Below are 18,287 nucleotides of genomic sequence, written 5' to 3' on the forward strand. Positions count from 1 at the left end.
TACTTCTTTGAAAACATGTAGTAACAACATAATGAAAATACAATTAAAAAGACGATTGTCACACTTTCTCCTTCAATTGTGCTGCTCATTCTGCTGTGTGCACCTTGCCCACCTGGGGGCGCTATAGGACAGCACTGGACTGGATGCACAGCACAACAGTAATATTACACGATAGTTGTTCTTCACAGATGTTAAAGAATTTATGCATTGAATATTAAATGGTCTGTTTGCCGGTGTAGCAGCGTCGTTTGTGTTCATATATGGAGTTATAAACTAGGTTCTACATTGTACTGCACAATATTCAGTGTATTTTGTCAAGATTTGATGACTTTATTTAGCTACATGTGCCAATTGAAAATGACACTTTCATTACACCGAATACATTATTGCATTGTTTAAGAAATTAATGAGGGGTGATTCACAGTTCAAACTGAACTTGGAATGTGGAATGTTCACGCGTTAATCTTGATGGTTGAAATGACAACAATCACATCAACTACCTAACAACACATGCACACAAGCACATGCAGATCATCAGCTTTTATGGACATTATCTTGTTTTGTTTTACGCTCCGGGGCTGGCCTGCACCAATTGTTCTGCTCAAGGTAAGCGCAACAAAGAAGCTTTTCCCCAAACATCCTACACGGGCCATAAATCAACCGCCCCAATTAATTACGAGCAACAAAGATGAGCTCGGAATTCATTATGATGACAACGAGAGGTGAAAGGTCAGGATGCACAATGGTGTCCTGTGTTTAGACGACATTCATGCCCTACACCTACACTATGCAGCAGTGCTTGACTTACAAGTTTAATTTGTTCCATGACCATTAGTACCTCAAATTGTTTTTCCTACTAAAATGAATGGAAATGCCACTAAACTGTTCCAGAAAAAACACACACACACAAAAAAAAAATTGTAACGTGTATTGTATTTATTTTTTAAGCTCTCTACACAATTGTACTTGGTAAAAAAAAAAAAAAAAAAAAAAAATCAAATATACACGTTGTAATTAATTTAAACACTGACATTGTACTCCTTCTGGTGTGCATGCTCTGGGCACCAGGGGGCAATATGATAACACCGAAATACAAACTACACAAAGAGTTTCAAGTAATTTAGGAAGCTGCAAATTGCAGTAGTTGTTCTGTGAGTATTTTTATAGTGTCTATTTACATGTGTTGCTCTCAATTTGTATTAAAACATATGTTTTAAAGAGATAACTATCACGGCAGCAATTCTGTTTCGCTAGCTCATGTATGGTGTTTTACATCGTGTGTTAGCATTAAGCTAGCAGACGTTCGTAAGGTATATTTTACAAAATTATTATAAACAAAGCACTTTAGTTATATTTTTATTGGACTGTTAGTATTGTTATAGTGTCTTTTTGCATATGTTGCTCTCAGTTTGTATTAAAATATCCGTTACTTAAGATTCTACTTTTGCTCGCCCATGTGTGGTGTTTTACATTAATATGTTAGCTAACACATTAGCACTTTCGTAAGTGTAAAAAAAAAAGTTTAATAAATGTGTGTGATTTGATTAATAAGTGTATTTTACAAAAATAACACAAAGCACTATCACTATTTCTATCTGTATTGTGATATGTTGCTATAGTAATAAATGCGGCCACAATCAATGCCACAGAAACGGAAAAACCTTTTTCAGAATGCGTAATGGGATATATTACTACTGTACTACTGTTGAAGATGGACAGTGGGATACACAGGGCATTATATAGTACATAACATATACTGTACAGGAGTCAGTACACATTAGAACAGAAGTACAATTGGAAAATTTGCTAGACACCATGGCTACTGGCGAGACAGTGATTCAGAACACAACTGAGAGTTTAATCCTCTTCATCGTCTTGGTTCTCTCCCGACTCAGGCACCCATAGTCCAGAGTGGATGCAGCTTGACACATGATACTTGCCCTCCTGTGGTGACCAGTACCACCATGTCAACATCAACATCATCATCAGGAGCCATCCTTCCACCCATATCAGGATTCAGTTTATCGATGGCCTTGTGCAGCATCTCAATATTCTTCTCATCAAAGCTTCTCTACATGTCCTGACTAACGACAGCAGGTCAGAACCACGTTTGAGCTGCAGTGTGTGCGCGTGTGTGTGTGTGTGTGTGTGTGTGTTTACAGTAGTCAGTGCAGCACAACAGGATCAATATGCCGTATGTTTGTGTGCAAACGTAGTGAAACAGGAAACTCTCAGAAGAGGTTCCCAGGCACGGTAAACAAGCACACTGTTAGCTGCAGTCACACAACAGGAGCAAATATCATTTCTTGTTGTGCACAGACACTGCCCAATTTTAATAAAATTACCATGATTATAACATAAACAATGTTTTATGGAACGATAAAATAACACATTGGGCTCTATTTTCATGACTAATTCTGCATGGAGGCGGGTTAGACCTGGTATTAGTAATTTTGCGAATGAATGCAAGCCAGCAGATCTGTAAAAGGGAGGGCTGCACTGCTGTGGGTGTGGCCACAGCATACTTCAATCACGGCCAATCAAATCGGCCTTTAAATGTGACGGACTAAAATCTTGAGGCATAGCTACGCTGTGAAATGGGCACTTGGAGCTCTCCGATAGCTGTGCTAAAAACAATACTTCAGTCATTCAACAAATTTGACTTTGCTACATATATTTTTTATATTATGTAAATAATGTATTTTAACTGTAATTTTCAGCTGTGCAATAATACGATATTGTATATTAGCTTAATCAAGCTAGTGAACCACTACACAATCAGTGGCTTAAGTTAAGATTAATATTTGCTAAGTACAATAATTCCATATTTCAACAAATCCAACAATGGCATCACACATTATATTGTGTCATTGTTCTTTTTATTTTAATTTCATCTGTGCAGTAATACAATTTCTTTTTGATACAAAGCAGCAGAAACATTTTTTTATTTATAGAAATTCGACATATATACAGTACTTACAGTTTAAAAAACAAAAAACAAAAACATGACTTATGTTACACAACAGTGTCCACATTAGGTGCAATTATCACAGTACTTATTATTAATAGTGACATATGTGCATTTATTTGACCTCAGGAAACAAGAAAAAACTGACAATGATAATAACTGAATGATAGGATGTACAGTTTCCAGCTTTAAAAAAAAATAAAAATAAAAAATAGTGCCATCCTTGTATTTCAGTATGGCATGAAGATAGCAGCCAATCAAATCTTAAAAATCCCTGCTGAACAATGGTCATCAGTTCAGCTGAATCCGAGACTGGACAGTGTTGGAATTTTATCAATGATTTATTGTTGAAAAGGGAACTTTCTTTTCACATGAATATGGAAATACTGTAGAAATTAATGACTTGTGTCTAAAAGACAGGCTGCGGCAAAGTGCCAACAAGCTTCCTGGAAGGCGTTACCTGTTGCGATAAACAGGAAAGCACATCGGCTTCCTGCGAATAGTTTATTACCTTTGGGGGCTCACTGCGCTTCCCCTTGTTGTCAGTGTTACACTATAATGAAAGGTCTATCATTTTATAAGAACTGTTTGACCATAATAAGTGACATTGCCTCACACCTATAAAGAGAGAAATCTTTCAACAAGGTTTGAGGTCTTGAGCTTTTCATCAGCTTTCCCTTACTCACACTTTAAGTTTCGATTGAGCCCCGAAAGTCAGTTTCACTTAGCAACACATGCAATTTGGTCGTCGTGTGTATCATGAGTCGACCCACAAAAAAGAAAAAGGAAATCTGCCTATTTGATTTGAAGCTCATTTTGGCCTAATTACCACTCCTCAAGATATTATCTGACTTGTACCAAGTTTGAACCACGGCTACTAGCTAGTTCACTCTGCAGCCCAGTTTAAATGGATCTACAGTGAATGAGCTAGACAGACAAAGATAAAGAATCTATGCCTGTGATATTGTTTTATGACCTGTCTGCATGTGTGCAACACAGGTGCTGCGTCGACCCATCTTTTGAGTTTCACATTGTTTGTTAGCATCAAGCAAAGCAATGTGGTTGTTTCAAATACACATTGATTGTGTACATCGCACGTCAGGTTACTTTTAGCGCAAGGTGCCATGGTAGCCTATTAAAAATATATATATACAAAATATATACATTAACCAGGAAGTTGCACCCAAATAAATGCAACGTGAGCCTCCTGAGGGAAGCCGAATACTAGTAGTAAGTTTGACGGCTTTCGAAAACAAACAACAGACTTCATATGCTCAAAAACAGTTCAAATGTGGACCTCACATTGTAAATGGCTGCTTTGTGCCTCAACTCCAGTAAATCACGTGCACAAAATATGCACGCACTTCACACTCATTCCATACCTCCCCCTCATAACTCCCCATCAGGTAGGGCGACGTGCGGGGTGCGAAAACGCAACACGTCCCCCAGGCTGTACTTTCCAGTCCGGTTAAGTCTGTAGTAATGGACGCACACGGCGATGATGACGATGACCACGAGAACGACGACCGCTGCGACCACCGCTAAAATAATATATGTGTAGTTGACTGCAAAAGAGAGACAACAAAAGTGCGGCGAAGTTAGCATCGGTGTAAATGAAGTCAAAAACTAAAAAAGAAGCTACACTGATGGGATCAAATTAGTGAGTCTACCAACTGAGGGCGTACGTAGACAAGGGCAATGATTGAAAGGGTGGTACTACTGCTATCTTTTTAGTATTTTAGTAGATTTCCGAGGATTTAGAGAGTATTTTCTAGGTTTCATATTTAGTTAAATTTTCACGGAATAATTTATTCCTGCATATTAAGGAAACTTAAGGAGTATTTCGTAAATGCATTACTATTTAGGTAACTTATAGGTAGTATTACAGAGTATTTAAGAGGATTTCATTCATTTTTAGTTTGTTTTTTTTTTTTTTTTTACGAAAATTTTACAAAAATTTCAGGAAATAATTTGTAGATTTGTAATTTGTAGAGCATTAAGTTAATTTAAGGAGTGTTTCATAGATGTATGAGTAACTTTTAGTGAATATTGGATTAAAAAAAAAAAATAGATTTAAGAATATTTATGTAACTTCTGTGGAACATTGAAGTAGATTTAAGAGTACAGTATTTGGGTACCGGTAATTTAGGGAGTATTTTTTTGTAGATTTAGGAATACAGTATTTAGGTACTGTAATTTCTAGGGAGTACATCTATTTTAAGTGTATATAGGTAACTTTTATTGTTAACTTGTAGGCAGTATTACAGTAGAGTTTAAAAGAATTAAGGTACCTGTTAGGGAATAGTACATTTTTAGAGTATTTAGCTACTTTTTAGGGAGTATTTTGCTGATTTTAAGAGTATTACGGTAACTTAGAGAGCATTTTGTAAATTTAAGAGTGCAGTATTTAGGTAACATTTATAAACATTACAGTAGATGTAACAGTTTTGAGGTAACTTTAAGGGAGTTTTCAGTAGATTTTGGAGTATTTAGTTGACTTTTATGACATATTTGATTGCATCCACACTGGTCATCACATTGTACATGAAAACCTGGGCCTACTATACATCCTTAATACTGTGGGTCATTATGGTGGTACTTGACAGGCCAGGTATTTTTTTTTGATGTTGGACTTGAAAAAACATGTTATTATAGCAGTATTCCTGACTTTATGGATTATTTCAAGTCTTTCTCTTTATTTCTGTTGTGCAAGGTGATGGTTACCTTGAATAACTTGGAAAATCAACCATAATTATATGATGATTCATGACTGAGTGTGAAATGTAATTTTTAATTTTGTCCATTTTAACTGGTTGTGCCAGTCGTCATGACTAACTAATCAGGTGCGATCACATGACAGTCATTCATCAACTCACCCTTTACATCCACGTCAAACTCGACAGTGGTCCTTCCCATGCTGTTGCTAATCGAACAGATGTATTTGCCGTTATGCGCCGTAGTGACAGAGTCCACTGAGAAGACATCGCCGTTGAAAGCGGCGGCCGACGGGAGTCTCCACGTGACCGAGGGTCTCGGGTTGCCCTCGGCGGAGCAGTTGAGGTGAAGGTGCTCGCCCACTGTGAGGCTGATTGGTCCATGGGCGGGTCCCATGAACTGAGGCTTATCTGCGTTGATTAATACACAAGCACATTGGTAAGGTTGTTATTGCTAACATGATTATTTGGATATTTGACACAAATGTTAGACTCACAGTAAACAATGGTGGTGAGCTTTTGAGACAGATCAGTGTAATCCCCACTATCAGGTCTCATGTCCAGCTGGGTCAGACATTGATATTCGGCTCCATTATTCTCTTTAGTGGCATTGATGACATTCACAAACATCTTGTCGGTCGGTTTCTTCTCCGTGTTGTTCTTTAGGTGGTGCTGTCCCAGTACGTTATTCCCTTGGTAGAGGGTCACAATAAGGTTTTTGAGTGGAGCAGCTTTCGTCACTCGGCAGTACAGCGTGTACTGTTGACCCTCCAGCATCGGCCCGTCGTGATTCAGAATCCCAAACTCGACCTTTTTAGGAGGCTCTGCGAGGACACAAAGTGAAGAGTCAGTAAGATAAACAACAAAACGTTTCCGTTTTGACCACTTCCCTTTATAATTACTGATGCTGCACGGTGGTAAGACAGTGTTGGGCAAGTTACTTTCTAAAATGTGGTTTATACAACTGCTGTCTATAACTATATAAATGAATTAAGGTGTCAGGCGATTAAAATTCTTAATTGTAATTAATCGCATGACTTCAATTGTTCCCTCACGATTAATCACAAATTTTATATTTGTTCTAATTTTACAACAAAATGTACAAAAACTTTTTTACCTAAGTTTTCATACTCTTGTTAAGGTAACAGTGGAAAAAATGTTAGACTAAGAAATATGGCTGCATCCTTTAGTTATTGATACAGTAATTTCATAACAATTCATAAATTGAGTTCAAATTAAAAAGATGTACTGTACTGTAGAAAAACGTTTGCTTGTGTGTTGAGGTCTTTTACTGCCACTAGATGGCATAATTGCATTTGTCAGCTCATTTCATTTTTCTTTTCACATTAAGAGGCTAATCTTTAACATGAAGTAACGTGCACATTTTTAAAATTGTAAAATGCAACTTGACCACAGTCTCCAAAAATATAAGCATTATTAGAAGATTTTTTAAATAATCATATATATATATATATATATATATATATATATATATATATATATATATATATATATATATATATATATATATATATATATATATATATATATATATATATAAATACCTTATTTAAATAATAGGGGTGTCAGGTGATTAAATCACGATTAATAAAATGTACCATTTTTTTTTTCTTTTTTTGTCAATTTTCATACTCTTGATAACCAAAAAGTGAAAAAATGTTAAACTAATAGAAATATGGCTGCATCTTTTATTCATTAATAGTCATAATAATTCATAAAATTTAGTTAAAATTAAAAAGATGTACTGTAAAAAATTAGTGTGATATTGATTTGTGTTGATGTTATTTTTGTGCCACTAGATGGCATAATTTAATTTGTAAGACGCTTTCATTTGTAAGACATTTGTGGTGACAGCTCAGTGCATTCTTCTTTTCGTATTAAGAGCGCTCAAATCTTTAACATGAAGTAACTTGTGAAATTCTGCACATTTTTAAAATTTTAAAACACAACTTGACCCCAGTCTGCACAAATACATAAAATTTATTACTGCTAAATTTTGACGTGGACGTTTTTGCTGGGTTGTGACTGGAATTTCCCCAGTACAATCGCACATTAAAAAAAAATAAAAAAAATTGCACATTAAAAGGAAGTACCGTATAGGAAACATCAAGAAAGTCTTACGGTAGACGGTGATGGGCAGGGTACTACAACAGTGGGAGCCGTTGCCTTTTTTGTAGTAGCACACGGCGGACGAAGGGAACTGGTCCATTTTGTCCACCGTCCACAAAATGGTGGTCCCGTTTCGTTGCTCCTCGCCGATTGATTTTTCCAAACCGACCAATTTGTTGTGGCAAGCGTGTTGGCAAACGGAGCAGCTGGCCGACGCCGACTTGCCAAACATTACCACCAGTCTGGGCGGACTGAACACAGGCTTGTCTGCGCAGTTGTTATCTGGAAAGCAAAAGGGATTTACAGTCAAATTATTCAGGGATTCTCCTCATATGTTGTCAAAGGAAATACAGTGGAAGCTCTCATATCAACTGTAATATTTATACAAGCTGTTTATTGTCACTATTAGGTTGACGGTTACTGTCCAACTCAACAAAACAAAGAATTTCAAAGAAAGAATTTCACATTCTGTATTTAAAACAACCATAGCATTCACAATCTTAATGCTAACGTGCACTCTAAAGACACATGGGCTAACAATTAGCATCTATGTGGCAGTGGAGTTAACCTTAAAGTAACGGCTATCCAATCCAAACCTATTAATTCACTTTTTAAAATTTATATGTGACAATTTCACAAATAACTGTATTTACCGTACATTAAACGATTCAATTTTTAAATGTGTACTTTTTTTTTTTCTGATCGTGTTCACGTAATGGTTTCGCAAGGTTCTTAATGTAAATAAATGCTTGATGGGCCGGTTCGAAGACCTCTGATCTAAATGCTTTTTCTTCTGCTTTTTGTAGTTTTCGGTGAAGCCCCCACAGAAGGGCATAAGTCAGGTGAGAGGAGAGAAAAAAAAGGAAGGAAGAAAACAAATGTGACGATCACGGATTTCCATTTCTGCTTTTATGAACGTCACATTTGTCGTGACATAGGTAAGCCGTACACGCGTCTGTCTTATCACTTTCAGTTAAGAGACTCGCCTCCCAGTTCATAACGGTCTCATTTTCACTTTAGACAAGATTTCCCCTGCACAATTCCGTTTGTTGCACATCACTCATGTTGTCAAAGTAAAGGGTAAGTGCACAATTTGTTGTTTTTCCTATTTAGTATTGACTCCAGCAACTTCTTTTGACACTTGTGTGGGAGTCATGCAGTCTCATCTTTGTCAAGTGTCCCTTGGCCCACTTCCCCATATCCCACGCATTTGTCACATGTTGTTAAAGTTCACAGTGAGTACGTTTCTTTTGGCATGTTGAGAATGTCAAAAACACATTTAAACCTTTGCCTGCATTCAAGGTGAAAAATTGTATGATTTTAAACAGCTTCACCCTGGAACAGACCTTTATCCTTTTTTTTTCTTTTTTTTTTAACAGAGTAATTAAACTAAATCCAATTACATATTATTGGCTAATTCATATAAAAAAAAAATCTTTAAATTTCACTGCAATCTATTGTCTAATAGAAGAATGTTTTCAAGTTCATCTTCGCCTCGAGGGAGGCTCAAGTATTCTTACTTACCACAGCCGGCCAACACGTGGAATTCACTCAGAAAGCCAGACAGTGAAAGAACAGCCCAAAAAATATAACTGCAAAACATTATTTCCACTTTGTTTCTGAGTTGCCTGGTTACAAAAAAGAAGAGTGTAGCGTCTTGCCCGAGTGGGAAGCTTATATGGAAAGTAAAAAGTGAAAGCACTTGACTTCTACACGCCCTTTGTGAGTGAGGGAACAGCATTGGTGTGCTGATAGAACACCTCAGTGGGTCACTGCAGTCACATGACTAGAGAAAGAATGCATGGCCCTCCCGGAAAAGGACGTCGTTTTGGGAAATTCTGCTTCTTTTGAACACAGGATGACTCATTGCCATTTATAAGGACTGAAATCCCCACCAACCACACAAACACATTGATGTGCAAACGCATGTTTCAAGCCTTATCTCATATGTAGTGTGAATCTTATTTTTGCTTTGGAATTTTAAGTGATTTCACACTGGCCGGCAGGGCGCCAGCTTCCTTTATCACATTCCTTCTGGAAAAGCTCCCCCTTTCCCATTTACAGGAAAACACGACCTCTCATCTAACCCTCTATATACTCCCCACGCATGGAATATCCAGAGAATCAGACGAGGGGTAGCGCAAGGCGCTGAATTGTACCATTTGTGAAAGGAGTACAAGACAAATTGATGTGACACAAATTCATTTTTGAATCCACACTTTTTGCCACAGAGGCAATAAGAAGATTATTCATTTTAAACTGAATGGATTTTAGGTTGAGTTGATTCAAACGACTGTCTAAAAATGTAATTTCATTTAAATTAAATTAAAAATAATAGATTATTATTTTGTTATTTAATTTAAATACAAACATGGATGGAATGATACTTTGTTTATCACACATTTTTTAATGAACTGTACAGCTATTCAAATTATTCTGTTAAGAAGATTTTTGCAAACGTGGGCCGAGCAGCTTGATACTTGAAAAAAAGACTTCCTCCTATGATCACAGTTTCTAAATACTCTCTTTAGCTTCAAACAATTTCCACCAGTTTGTACTTAGTCAGGGCTTGGTGGCACATTTTTTTAAATTCTATGTATGAAAAGTATTAGTGGTATCGGTACTTGGTATCGGTGACTACTTAAGAGTTTACTCATAGTGGTATCATTCTGAAAAAAAGTTGTATCAAACATCTCTAGTAAAAAAACAAAATGAGAACCACTGCTGTAGTTGTTTCTGTTCTTCAAGGGATACTTGACTCATTGAGCCATTTTCAACAGTAACAAGAAAATCTTGAGTGATAACGTCATTATTTTTCATGAACAATTAATACCTTTAAGCTCTAGTGGGCTCTGGGTGAAGAGTGGAACCGTCACTTGCCTTCGGTGCTGGTTGGCGTGGGTTCGCTTCCACACCTGGGAGACCATGTCTGTTTTTGTGAGTGAGTGCAAAAAAAACCCCCAAAAAACAAAAACCTTTAAAAACTAATTTGGCTATTTGCTGTCGACTGAAGATGAGAAAGCGGCTAACGACCAATCACGGCTCAGTTTGCTGACCGAACCCAGAAAACAGGTGTTGGGATTGGTCGTTACCCATTTCCCTCAGCACAGGTGACGTCATCTTCAGTTCAGGGCTCCAGGTGGAGGAGTGGAACCGTCACTTGCCTTTGGTGCCGGTTGGCGTGGGTTCACTTCTCCTCCTGGGAGACCACGTGTGGCTTACATGATGTAAGCTTGTGTGAGAGTGATTAAATTAAAGGTATTGATTATATGTGAAAAATAAAGAAGTTAGCTAATTAATTCTGGACAAAATATTAACTTTTTAACCCCTGAAAATGGCTTAATGAGTCACGTATCCCCTAATTAAAGTTCCTTTCCTCTGTGTCCTTCTAAAGACGACACGCTGCTATCATATTTCTCGTCAGACCGGCGTGGTTCTCCTATTGGCCGCACAGTTTCCAGGCAGCATATCGTCATCATCGTCGTCGTCATGAGACGCAACCGTGAGACCGTCCAACATCACGTCCGCGTCCTTCATCGCGTAAAGCATGAACTCCGAGGTGACCGGCGGTGGCAACCGCGGCAAGGCGGCCGCCTTGGCCCCCGGTGAGAGCGACGCCTCCCGCACTAGGGATGTATGCAGGGAGTCGGGGTTGCTCCGGCTGCTGTGCCTGCGGGGGCGGTTGTTGTTGTTGTAGTAGCGGTTGCGGAAGTTGACGGGCGGTTTGATCAGGGAGGGCCGGCCGTTGGTACGCAGCTGCCGGTGCTTCTCGATGAACACGTGCACCGCCAGCACGCCCACCATCTCGGCCAGGACGAACGACAGCGCCCCGAAGTAGAAGGACCAGCCGTACGAGTAGCTCTTCTTGTTGTCGCTCTGGCTGGGGTCTCCGGAGTTGGCCGATATGTACACGATGATGCCGATGATGTTGCTCAAACCTGAACAGGGACATGTGGAGGGTCAACACGAAAAACAGCTGCTTTGAAAAATAACCCAAATTTGAGTAAAAAAGGGACTGGTTCGCTACTTGGGCCCATTTGACCCAATTTTCTGGAGAGATGGGCTAATTAATTAAATGAAATTAATTCATGCTTCATTGCCTTTATTTTTAGCATAAGTGTAAGTAAGTCTCAAATAGGAGGGCAGGCCACATGTGACCTCAGGGAACTTTTTTTCTTTTTTCTTTTTTTGCTGTACTGTACTAGAATAAAATGTAATTGTACATCCACTACAGTAGGTGGCAGTGGTGCACTCATTGTCAAAGCGTGCAGAAGGAGTATTAGCTCATCTGCAGATATGTACTTACAATCATTTTATAGACAAATTTCGTGCTGTCAAAGTTAAAGCGTTAACTTACTGATTAATTGAAAAAAAAATCACATTAATCATGTATTAATGCAGATTAATCACACTTTTGAAGGCAGATGATCCTTTAGCTGACAGCGGATATTTACGTTTAAGGTAGCACAGGTTGTGTTTGAGCAATGAACATAACTACATGAATTAAAGGAAAGCATTTAATAAGTGGTTGCGTGTGACATTCAGAATATTTGTACATGTCAAACTATTGGGGTCATTTTTTTTTCATTTTAAATTATGCAAGTAATTAACTGATTAGAAAAAGGGGAGGATGCGTGTAAGGTGGTCTTCAAATTTGGCGGGCAAAAAAAAATTTCATAATAAGCCTATTTAATTATGTGATTAATTGTGATTAATCAAAATTCTAAGGTGTGATTAATCTGATTAAAAATTTAAATCGTTTGACAGCGCTACAAATGATTCTATTTATAGTTGCGGCGGAGACTCAGGTGCGTGAAATATTTTCTTTCTTTGGGGCCTAACAAAAAAATAATAGCACAGCCACATTTATGTATGTTGTATTGATATTTTTTATTGTAATGTAGATTAATTTATTGCTTGTGTTTGCTAAAAAAATACACGAGAATTATGACCTTGAAAAAATTATCAAGGGCAAAAAAGTGTGATTAGATTATTTTCCAAAATCATTCAGACCGTATTCAGGTACCGTAGGATTGGCTCCAGCTTCTTGTGACCACACATCTCATCATCATTAATCTTTAAGTATTGTACCGGTATATAAATTCCATCATTAATATCAAACAGGTTTGTCTTTTATGATTATCAGAGCAGATTTAAAAGTGGTGTGGTGGACTCATTCTTAACACACTTCATGCTGCAGGATAATTGCTGAAGATAATTTGTCCATGACATCCAAAAATCGAACCTTTGCAGATTTTGTTAGAAACCTTGCAAATGTGTGTAACAGACTTTAGTGTCCGTTTGTCGCACACCTGCAGAGACGAAGAGAATGCCCGCCGTCAGCATGACGTTGTAGCGCGACTTGTAGAACTCGCTGGCCGCCACGCACACGCCTCCGAGGAACAGCAAGCCCACGCTGAGGATCGGGAATAGGCTGGATGCTCGCACCGCCCCTGAAGAAGATCGGTATTTATTACAAATGCTAAATTCCGAGGCCAAACAATCGTTGTATTTTTTTTTGCACAGATATCCTGCGAAACAGCTGGAACAGAAGATCCGACGTTTATCAACACCAGCGTCAGGCATGACGTACGATATACTTCTAAGTGTGAGTAAGTCGCGTCTTAACCTTCAAGTTTTAAGGAAGTGACAATTTAGTGTGACAAAAATCAAGCCTGTCAAACTTCTCCGTTCTGTCTCCCTCTGATGGTCATTGGTTTTAATGTCTCTTGGACAAGATGTAATTCTCTGCTCTTACAATAAATTTGATTGCATTCAATTTCCAATAAACAACAGAAAGCCATGAGTGACTTTTGAAACATCCTGATGGGAGCACAGTAGCGGTACTCACGTAGCAAATACTCTGCGGCGTCCTGCTCGTAGTCCGCATCCTCGGCAAAGTGATCGATGTCTTTGCAAACGCCTCGGAACGTTCCTGCGGAGACAAGTACAAACACGTGTAAACATTTTTGATACTTTTATAGTATTCAGCTATGTTATTTTATAGCACAACACACTTTAAAACTGATTCACAACCTTTGTCCTCGTTGACCCAGTCCACTTTGTATGCTCTCTCCCCCGAATAGTGACTTGCGTAATGCTTAATGGCATGTGCATCATCTGTGATGGACTTCGGTATTGATCTCCCTGCTTTGGCTTCAGTTTGGCTCCAAAAGTGGTGGCTTTGGAATTTTTTCTTTTGTAAGTTTTAGATCATTTTTCATGATGACTCACGATAGGGTTTTGTATAGCGTGACAAAATGTCCTGTGTGCGTCACCTCGATATTTTAACACATATAAACATTTGTTGTTTTGTTTTGTCACTGCACAAATTCTAACTTCATTTGCTGCTCACAATGCTTTTTAACCCCCAAACATGCGTAACGCGGAGATATAGTGATCAATATGTCCCTGTGCATAGCGCAAATTGACCGTATTGATGATGTGGGTCTATCACCATGGTTACCAAAACAAAACTCTTTGGATGGTGGCAACTTGTGAAAAAAAGCCATCTAGAAAAGCACCAGTGAGGCAGAAAAAAAGCACAACTTTGTACACATTTCTGTACATTTAAGACTGTTAAAATGACCTTCTTAAATTGGGACTTCATTCGATTTGCATTGTTACGCCATTGCAACCACACATAAACTTGAGTGGGGCAGAAAGAACATCAGTATAATAATGTAATTTGCTGTATTTATTGTGCAGTATTCAGAAGCTATTTGAAATTAGATAGAGGCCTTATGACATAAGGGGTATAAGTGTCTACAAAAAAAAAAAAATCAAAATAAGAACAAATATTAAGCAAAGGTGTGTTTCTGTAAGAGGTGTTAATTTGTGGAATAGTTTTGGTAATGACTTGAAAAGATGTAAGTCAATTGTTGAGTTTAAAAAAAAATGTTTAAAAGTAAAGTTCAAGAGCATTATTTAAATCAGACATGAGCTACTACAATTGCAGAAATGTAATTTCTTTTTTTGATGTACCATTATGAGTGTAAAGAAAATTGTATATGTGAGTATGAGGATGTATTATTATTGTGTATGCCTAAGAAATTCTGAGTTTTTAACTTCTTCCTATTCCCTTTAGACATTTAAACCATCACTAATGATTGCTATGAGTTTTTCTTCTTCTTTCTTTAAATTTTTATTTGCTGTTTGTTTATGTTTATATGTTGTTTTTACATGTTCAATAAACAAACAAACTTCAAACTACAAGATAACCGGGATCATGTTTTTAACATAAGAGATTATAAAGTGGGCCAGTAAGCAGTTTATATTAGACAAATAGTCAGGAAACGGTTTCTCAATGTGAGTTTCTAATTTTTAATATGATTTTAAAGCATTGAAGTAAAAACCCAGTTTAAAAGGTGCCGCCATTGTAAAGAGGAACTTATTTAAATAATAGTAAGGAAAATAGATAAACCTAAAAGTAGCAATAACGTGCAAAGACAATAATTTTTAAAATACGCACATAGACAATTATTAGAATATTCCTTGCAAGTTAAATAAATTACAAATAATTATACAAGGACTATAAGATAATAATTCAGTAATAAATTTTTAATAATATTACGTACAAAATGTTTTTATATGATAAAGCTAATATTTGACTTTTTTTTTTTTTTTTTAACCTTCAGTGCAGCAGGTCCTCCACAGTCCCGAGTGCGTGAGCACCTCCTCGTTCTTACGGACGGTCTCGTTGTCGCCCAGGTTCTTGGAGCGGCACATCCCGCGCGAGTACAACCAGTAGTCGGTGCCCACGGCGATGGTCATGAGGCTGAAGGCGCAGAAGGCCCCCGCCGTGGTCATCAGCATCATCACGCCCCGGTTGCACAGCCTCATGCCTCCCAAAAAAAAGTGATGCCTTCTATCTCCGCTTGGATTCACTCGCTTGGATGCCAATCAACTTTTCTGTGCAAGTTAACATTGTGCTTCGTTTCATTCCAAGGTTCAGGAGTCCTTTCAATGGCAAGGGACAAAAGCAAACATTTGATGGGATTCTTTGAGAACATCAGATGAGGCAAAAAAAAAAAAACAGTAAGTAAAGCAACCTCTCACTAAATGCACATGGTTTAATGTGGTGGAGATGCTCATTGCAGGATGCCCCGCCCCATTTCTGTGTATGTGTATTTGTCCAATTAGATTTCAGCCCCTCCATGTTGCCATGTCGATCAAATCTGTGAGGCGGATGTGCAAACCAGTTGTCCACCCTTACGCAAGTTGGTGTTAAAAAAAATAAATAAATAAAAAAAGCAAATAGTCGAAGGATTCCTATGTAACAACACAAAAAGGTAGGTTTTCTTTTCTTTTTCAATGATACCCACTTCTATACCTTTCTGTCACTGACCAGATGGTGAAGAGACATAAGAATCACAGCCAGTCAGCTATTCATACTTTAATGTTGATGCCTCACGCGGATGTAATGACGGCGCATGCAACATGAGAGTAGTAATTGTTACACAGGTTGATGTTAGAAAAGTCATCTAACTCTTGCTCCTTTTCTTGCCTTTTGCATAGTAGACATCAATGTTCCCCTCTTTTTTTCCATTTCCTCTGCCCAAAACGGTCCCTGATGGGAGCGTGATGCTCAGATGAGCAGAACCTCGTACCTCCAAAATGGCAGTCGAACTTTGAGTCCATACTCCATCTACATTGAATAGTAAGCGGTGGGGGGTTTGGGGGGTCAAATGGGGAGTTATCTTCAGTACACATACATTTTTTTTACCAGGTTAGATACATTTGCACAAACTAGTGAGATTTTAGGCATTTTGAGGCTTAAAAAAAAAACAAAACAAAACAAAAAAAAACAACATTCATACACTCACAAATCCGAAACAATTCAGAGGACCTTCTACGGGAGTATATCGGATGGAAGTGCATCTGTGCCAAATTTGGATTTCTAAAATTTCATATAAATTTAATCGGCCAATATTAGCTCTTTCAAAATAGACAAGGTTGCCCATTTTTGCCAATCGTTTCATTTTTGTCCACATTAACAAATTGCATAATATAAATAACATAATAATATAATAATAACATAATACAAAGATATTGCCATTCAAAGAGTCACCCTTTGGGGGGGACAAACATCCATCACTCAGTTTTCCTCTGTGTCGTATAGTTAAACAAATACTAAAGGACAAAGTATTGGAAAACAGTCAAATGTTCTGCCTGTAATTCATATCTTTATTAAGCGTTTAGGGACCCAAAAAGAAGCCATTGTGTTCATTTTATATTTTTAAATTAATTACCCATTTATCTGTAATCAGTATTTTATTCTGACAAATATTGGAACGAGCATCAGCTCAAAAAAAAAAAAAAAAAAAAGAGAGAAAAACAAAGTTGAAACTTAGAAATTCAAAAGTACCACTTTGATCTCTAATAATAACAATAAATAAATTAAAAGCAGGTAGTGCTAGGTGGCGTCATGAAACCAGTCAAAACGGTTGAGATGTTTGCGAGAACAACCTCCTAACTGGAGTCCATTCCTAATTACACATACACTGAAACACATACAGAGTAATAACAAGTACAACTACTTTTATATGTTCATTGCACACAATCCCATGAGCTCCTTGTCACTGTGTCCATAAAGTAAAAAAATAACTAAATAAAAAGGCAACAAATACAGTATGGCATGCATAGGAGTACCTGCACCACAAAGACAGTATAGCACTACAGGTGAGCGCATACATGGCGCCAGAGAGGAGACAAGAGATGCCGTTAAATCAATAAGCCTTTTTGGGAAAAGTTGCTTTTGCATTTCTAAGCCCTTTTCGCAAGAAATCGCGGACACCACTTGCGCTCTCACCCAAAGGCTACTTTTCCTTTTAGGCAAAATACTGTAAACTTGAAGTTGTATATTTGGAAATTCTGGGAAATTACACTTGATCAAATGATAATCAGTCATCACGAGAGATCGGAGCAATTTCTGTGTGTTTGTTTATCTTACCAGAAGTTACAGAAAGAAGTGTCCTAATACTTTTGACCAAAGTTTAAGGGTGACAACACAATGGTTTAATAACTACAGATGCAACAAAAAAAAATCACTGAATCTAAAACTAATCAATTATCACATTAATTGTTAATTATTATTATTTTTTTTTAAATACCTTGTTTAATTTAGAATTGTCCAAATCTTCAGCATTTAAGCCTCTCAACAGTAAACACTCTCAAATGTCTGTAAAGCTACAATAAAATCAGACTGATTGTGTATTTTTTTCAAAGTAAGACATTCATTTGGGTCAAAAAAAGTATCAACATTTTTGCCTGTTTCCTGACACTAACCTAATCATACGTTTGTTTGTCTGTTTAAAATATTTTTTAATAAAGAGAAGGAAATTAACATGTTTTTAAAAAGTCCCATTAAACAAGTAATTGACCAATCACTAAAAACTGAAAAAAATAAAAATAAATGTGAAAAGAGGAGGGTGTAACTGTGATACCCCCCCCCCCCTTTTTTCCCCCCCAAGACT

General features: G+C 37.5%; 2 protein-coding genes and 1 long non-coding RNA gene across 9 annotated transcripts; 1 reads left to right on the forward strand and 2 right to left on the reverse strand.

Annotated features, from left to right (window-relative positions):
• The first annotated feature begins 1,054 nt into the window (after positions 1–1,054).
• Positions 1,055–16,093, forward strand: LOC144021067 (uncharacterized). 7 transcript variants are annotated; one of them, XR_013284040.1, is made up of 10 exons: positions 1,055–1,151; positions 1,896–2,097; positions 8,619–8,750; positions 8,833–8,892; positions 11,207–11,417; positions 13,131–13,278; positions 13,339–13,424; positions 15,450–15,669; positions 15,761–15,849; positions 15,955–16,093. It is a non-coding gene; the product is annotated as an uncharacterized LOC144021067 (long non-coding RNA). The 7 variants fall into 7 exon arrangements; XR_013284041.1 differs by having other exon boundaries at positions 11,237–11,417; XR_013284035.1 differs by lacking the exon at positions 11,207–11,417.
• Positions 2,864–9,524, reverse strand: LOC144021063 (intercellular adhesion molecule 1-like). The gene is made up of 5 exons (XM_077525062.1): positions 9,337–9,524; positions 7,825–8,094; positions 6,180–6,506; positions 5,845–6,093; positions 2,864–4,533 (listed from the first exon to the last, which is right to left on the reverse strand). Exons 1-5 carry the CDS (start codon positions 9,413–9,415, stop codon positions 4,358–4,360), a joined length of 1,101 nt encoding a protein of 366 aa, XP_077381188.1. The 5' UTR covers positions 9,416–9,524; the 3' UTR covers positions 2,864–4,357.
• On the reverse strand, positions 10,796–15,853 carry LOC144021064 (voltage-dependent calcium channel gamma-3 subunit-like). Its single transcript, XM_077525063.1, has 4 exons — positions 15,444–15,853; positions 13,664–13,747; positions 13,125–13,265; positions 10,796–11,750 (listed from the first exon to the last, which is right to left on the reverse strand). The coding sequence occupies exons 1-4, from the start codon at positions 15,652–15,654 to the stop codon at positions 11,233–11,235; spliced, it is 954 nt and encodes a 317-aa protein (XP_077381189.1). The 5' UTR covers positions 15,655–15,853; the 3' UTR covers positions 10,796–11,232.
• Positions 16,094–18,287: the final 2,194 nt, after the last annotated feature.

Source organism: Festucalex cinctus, chromosome 6 (assembly GCF_051991245.1).
Source record: "Festucalex cinctus isolate MCC-2025b chromosome 6, RoL_Fcin_1.0, whole genome shotgun sequence".
Lineage (NCBI taxonomy): Eukaryota > Metazoa > Chordata > Actinopteri > Syngnathiformes > Syngnathidae > Festucalex > Festucalex cinctus.

Bases quoted from the DNA above. Each gene is read 5' to 3' on its own strand.
- LOC144021063 (XM_077525062.1), bottom strand. From the start codon at position 9,415: ATGTTTTGCAGTTATATTTTTTGGGCTGTTCTTTCACTGTCTGGCTTT. The intron at 6,507-7,824 runs GTAAGACTTTCT...GTGTCCTCGCAG, and splicing joins CCTGCCCATCACCGTCTACC to AGCCTCCTAAAAAGGTCGAG. The intron at 4,534-5,844 runs GTGAGTTGATGA...TCTCTTTTGCAG, and splicing joins GTTTGACGTGGATGTAAAGG to TCAACTACACATATATTATT.
- LOC144021064 (XM_077525063.1), bottom strand. From the start codon at position 15,654: ATGAGGCTGTGCAACCGGGGCGTGATGATGCTGATGACCACGGCGGGG. The intron at 13,748-15,443 runs GTTAAAAAAAAA...TTGTCTCCGCAG, and splicing joins GAGGACCTGCTGCACTGAAG to GAACGTTCCGAGGCGTTTGC. The intron at 13,266-13,663 runs GTGAGTACCGCT...GATCTTCTTCAG, and splicing joins CGCCGCAGAGTATTTGCTAC to GGGCGGTGCGAGCATCCAGC.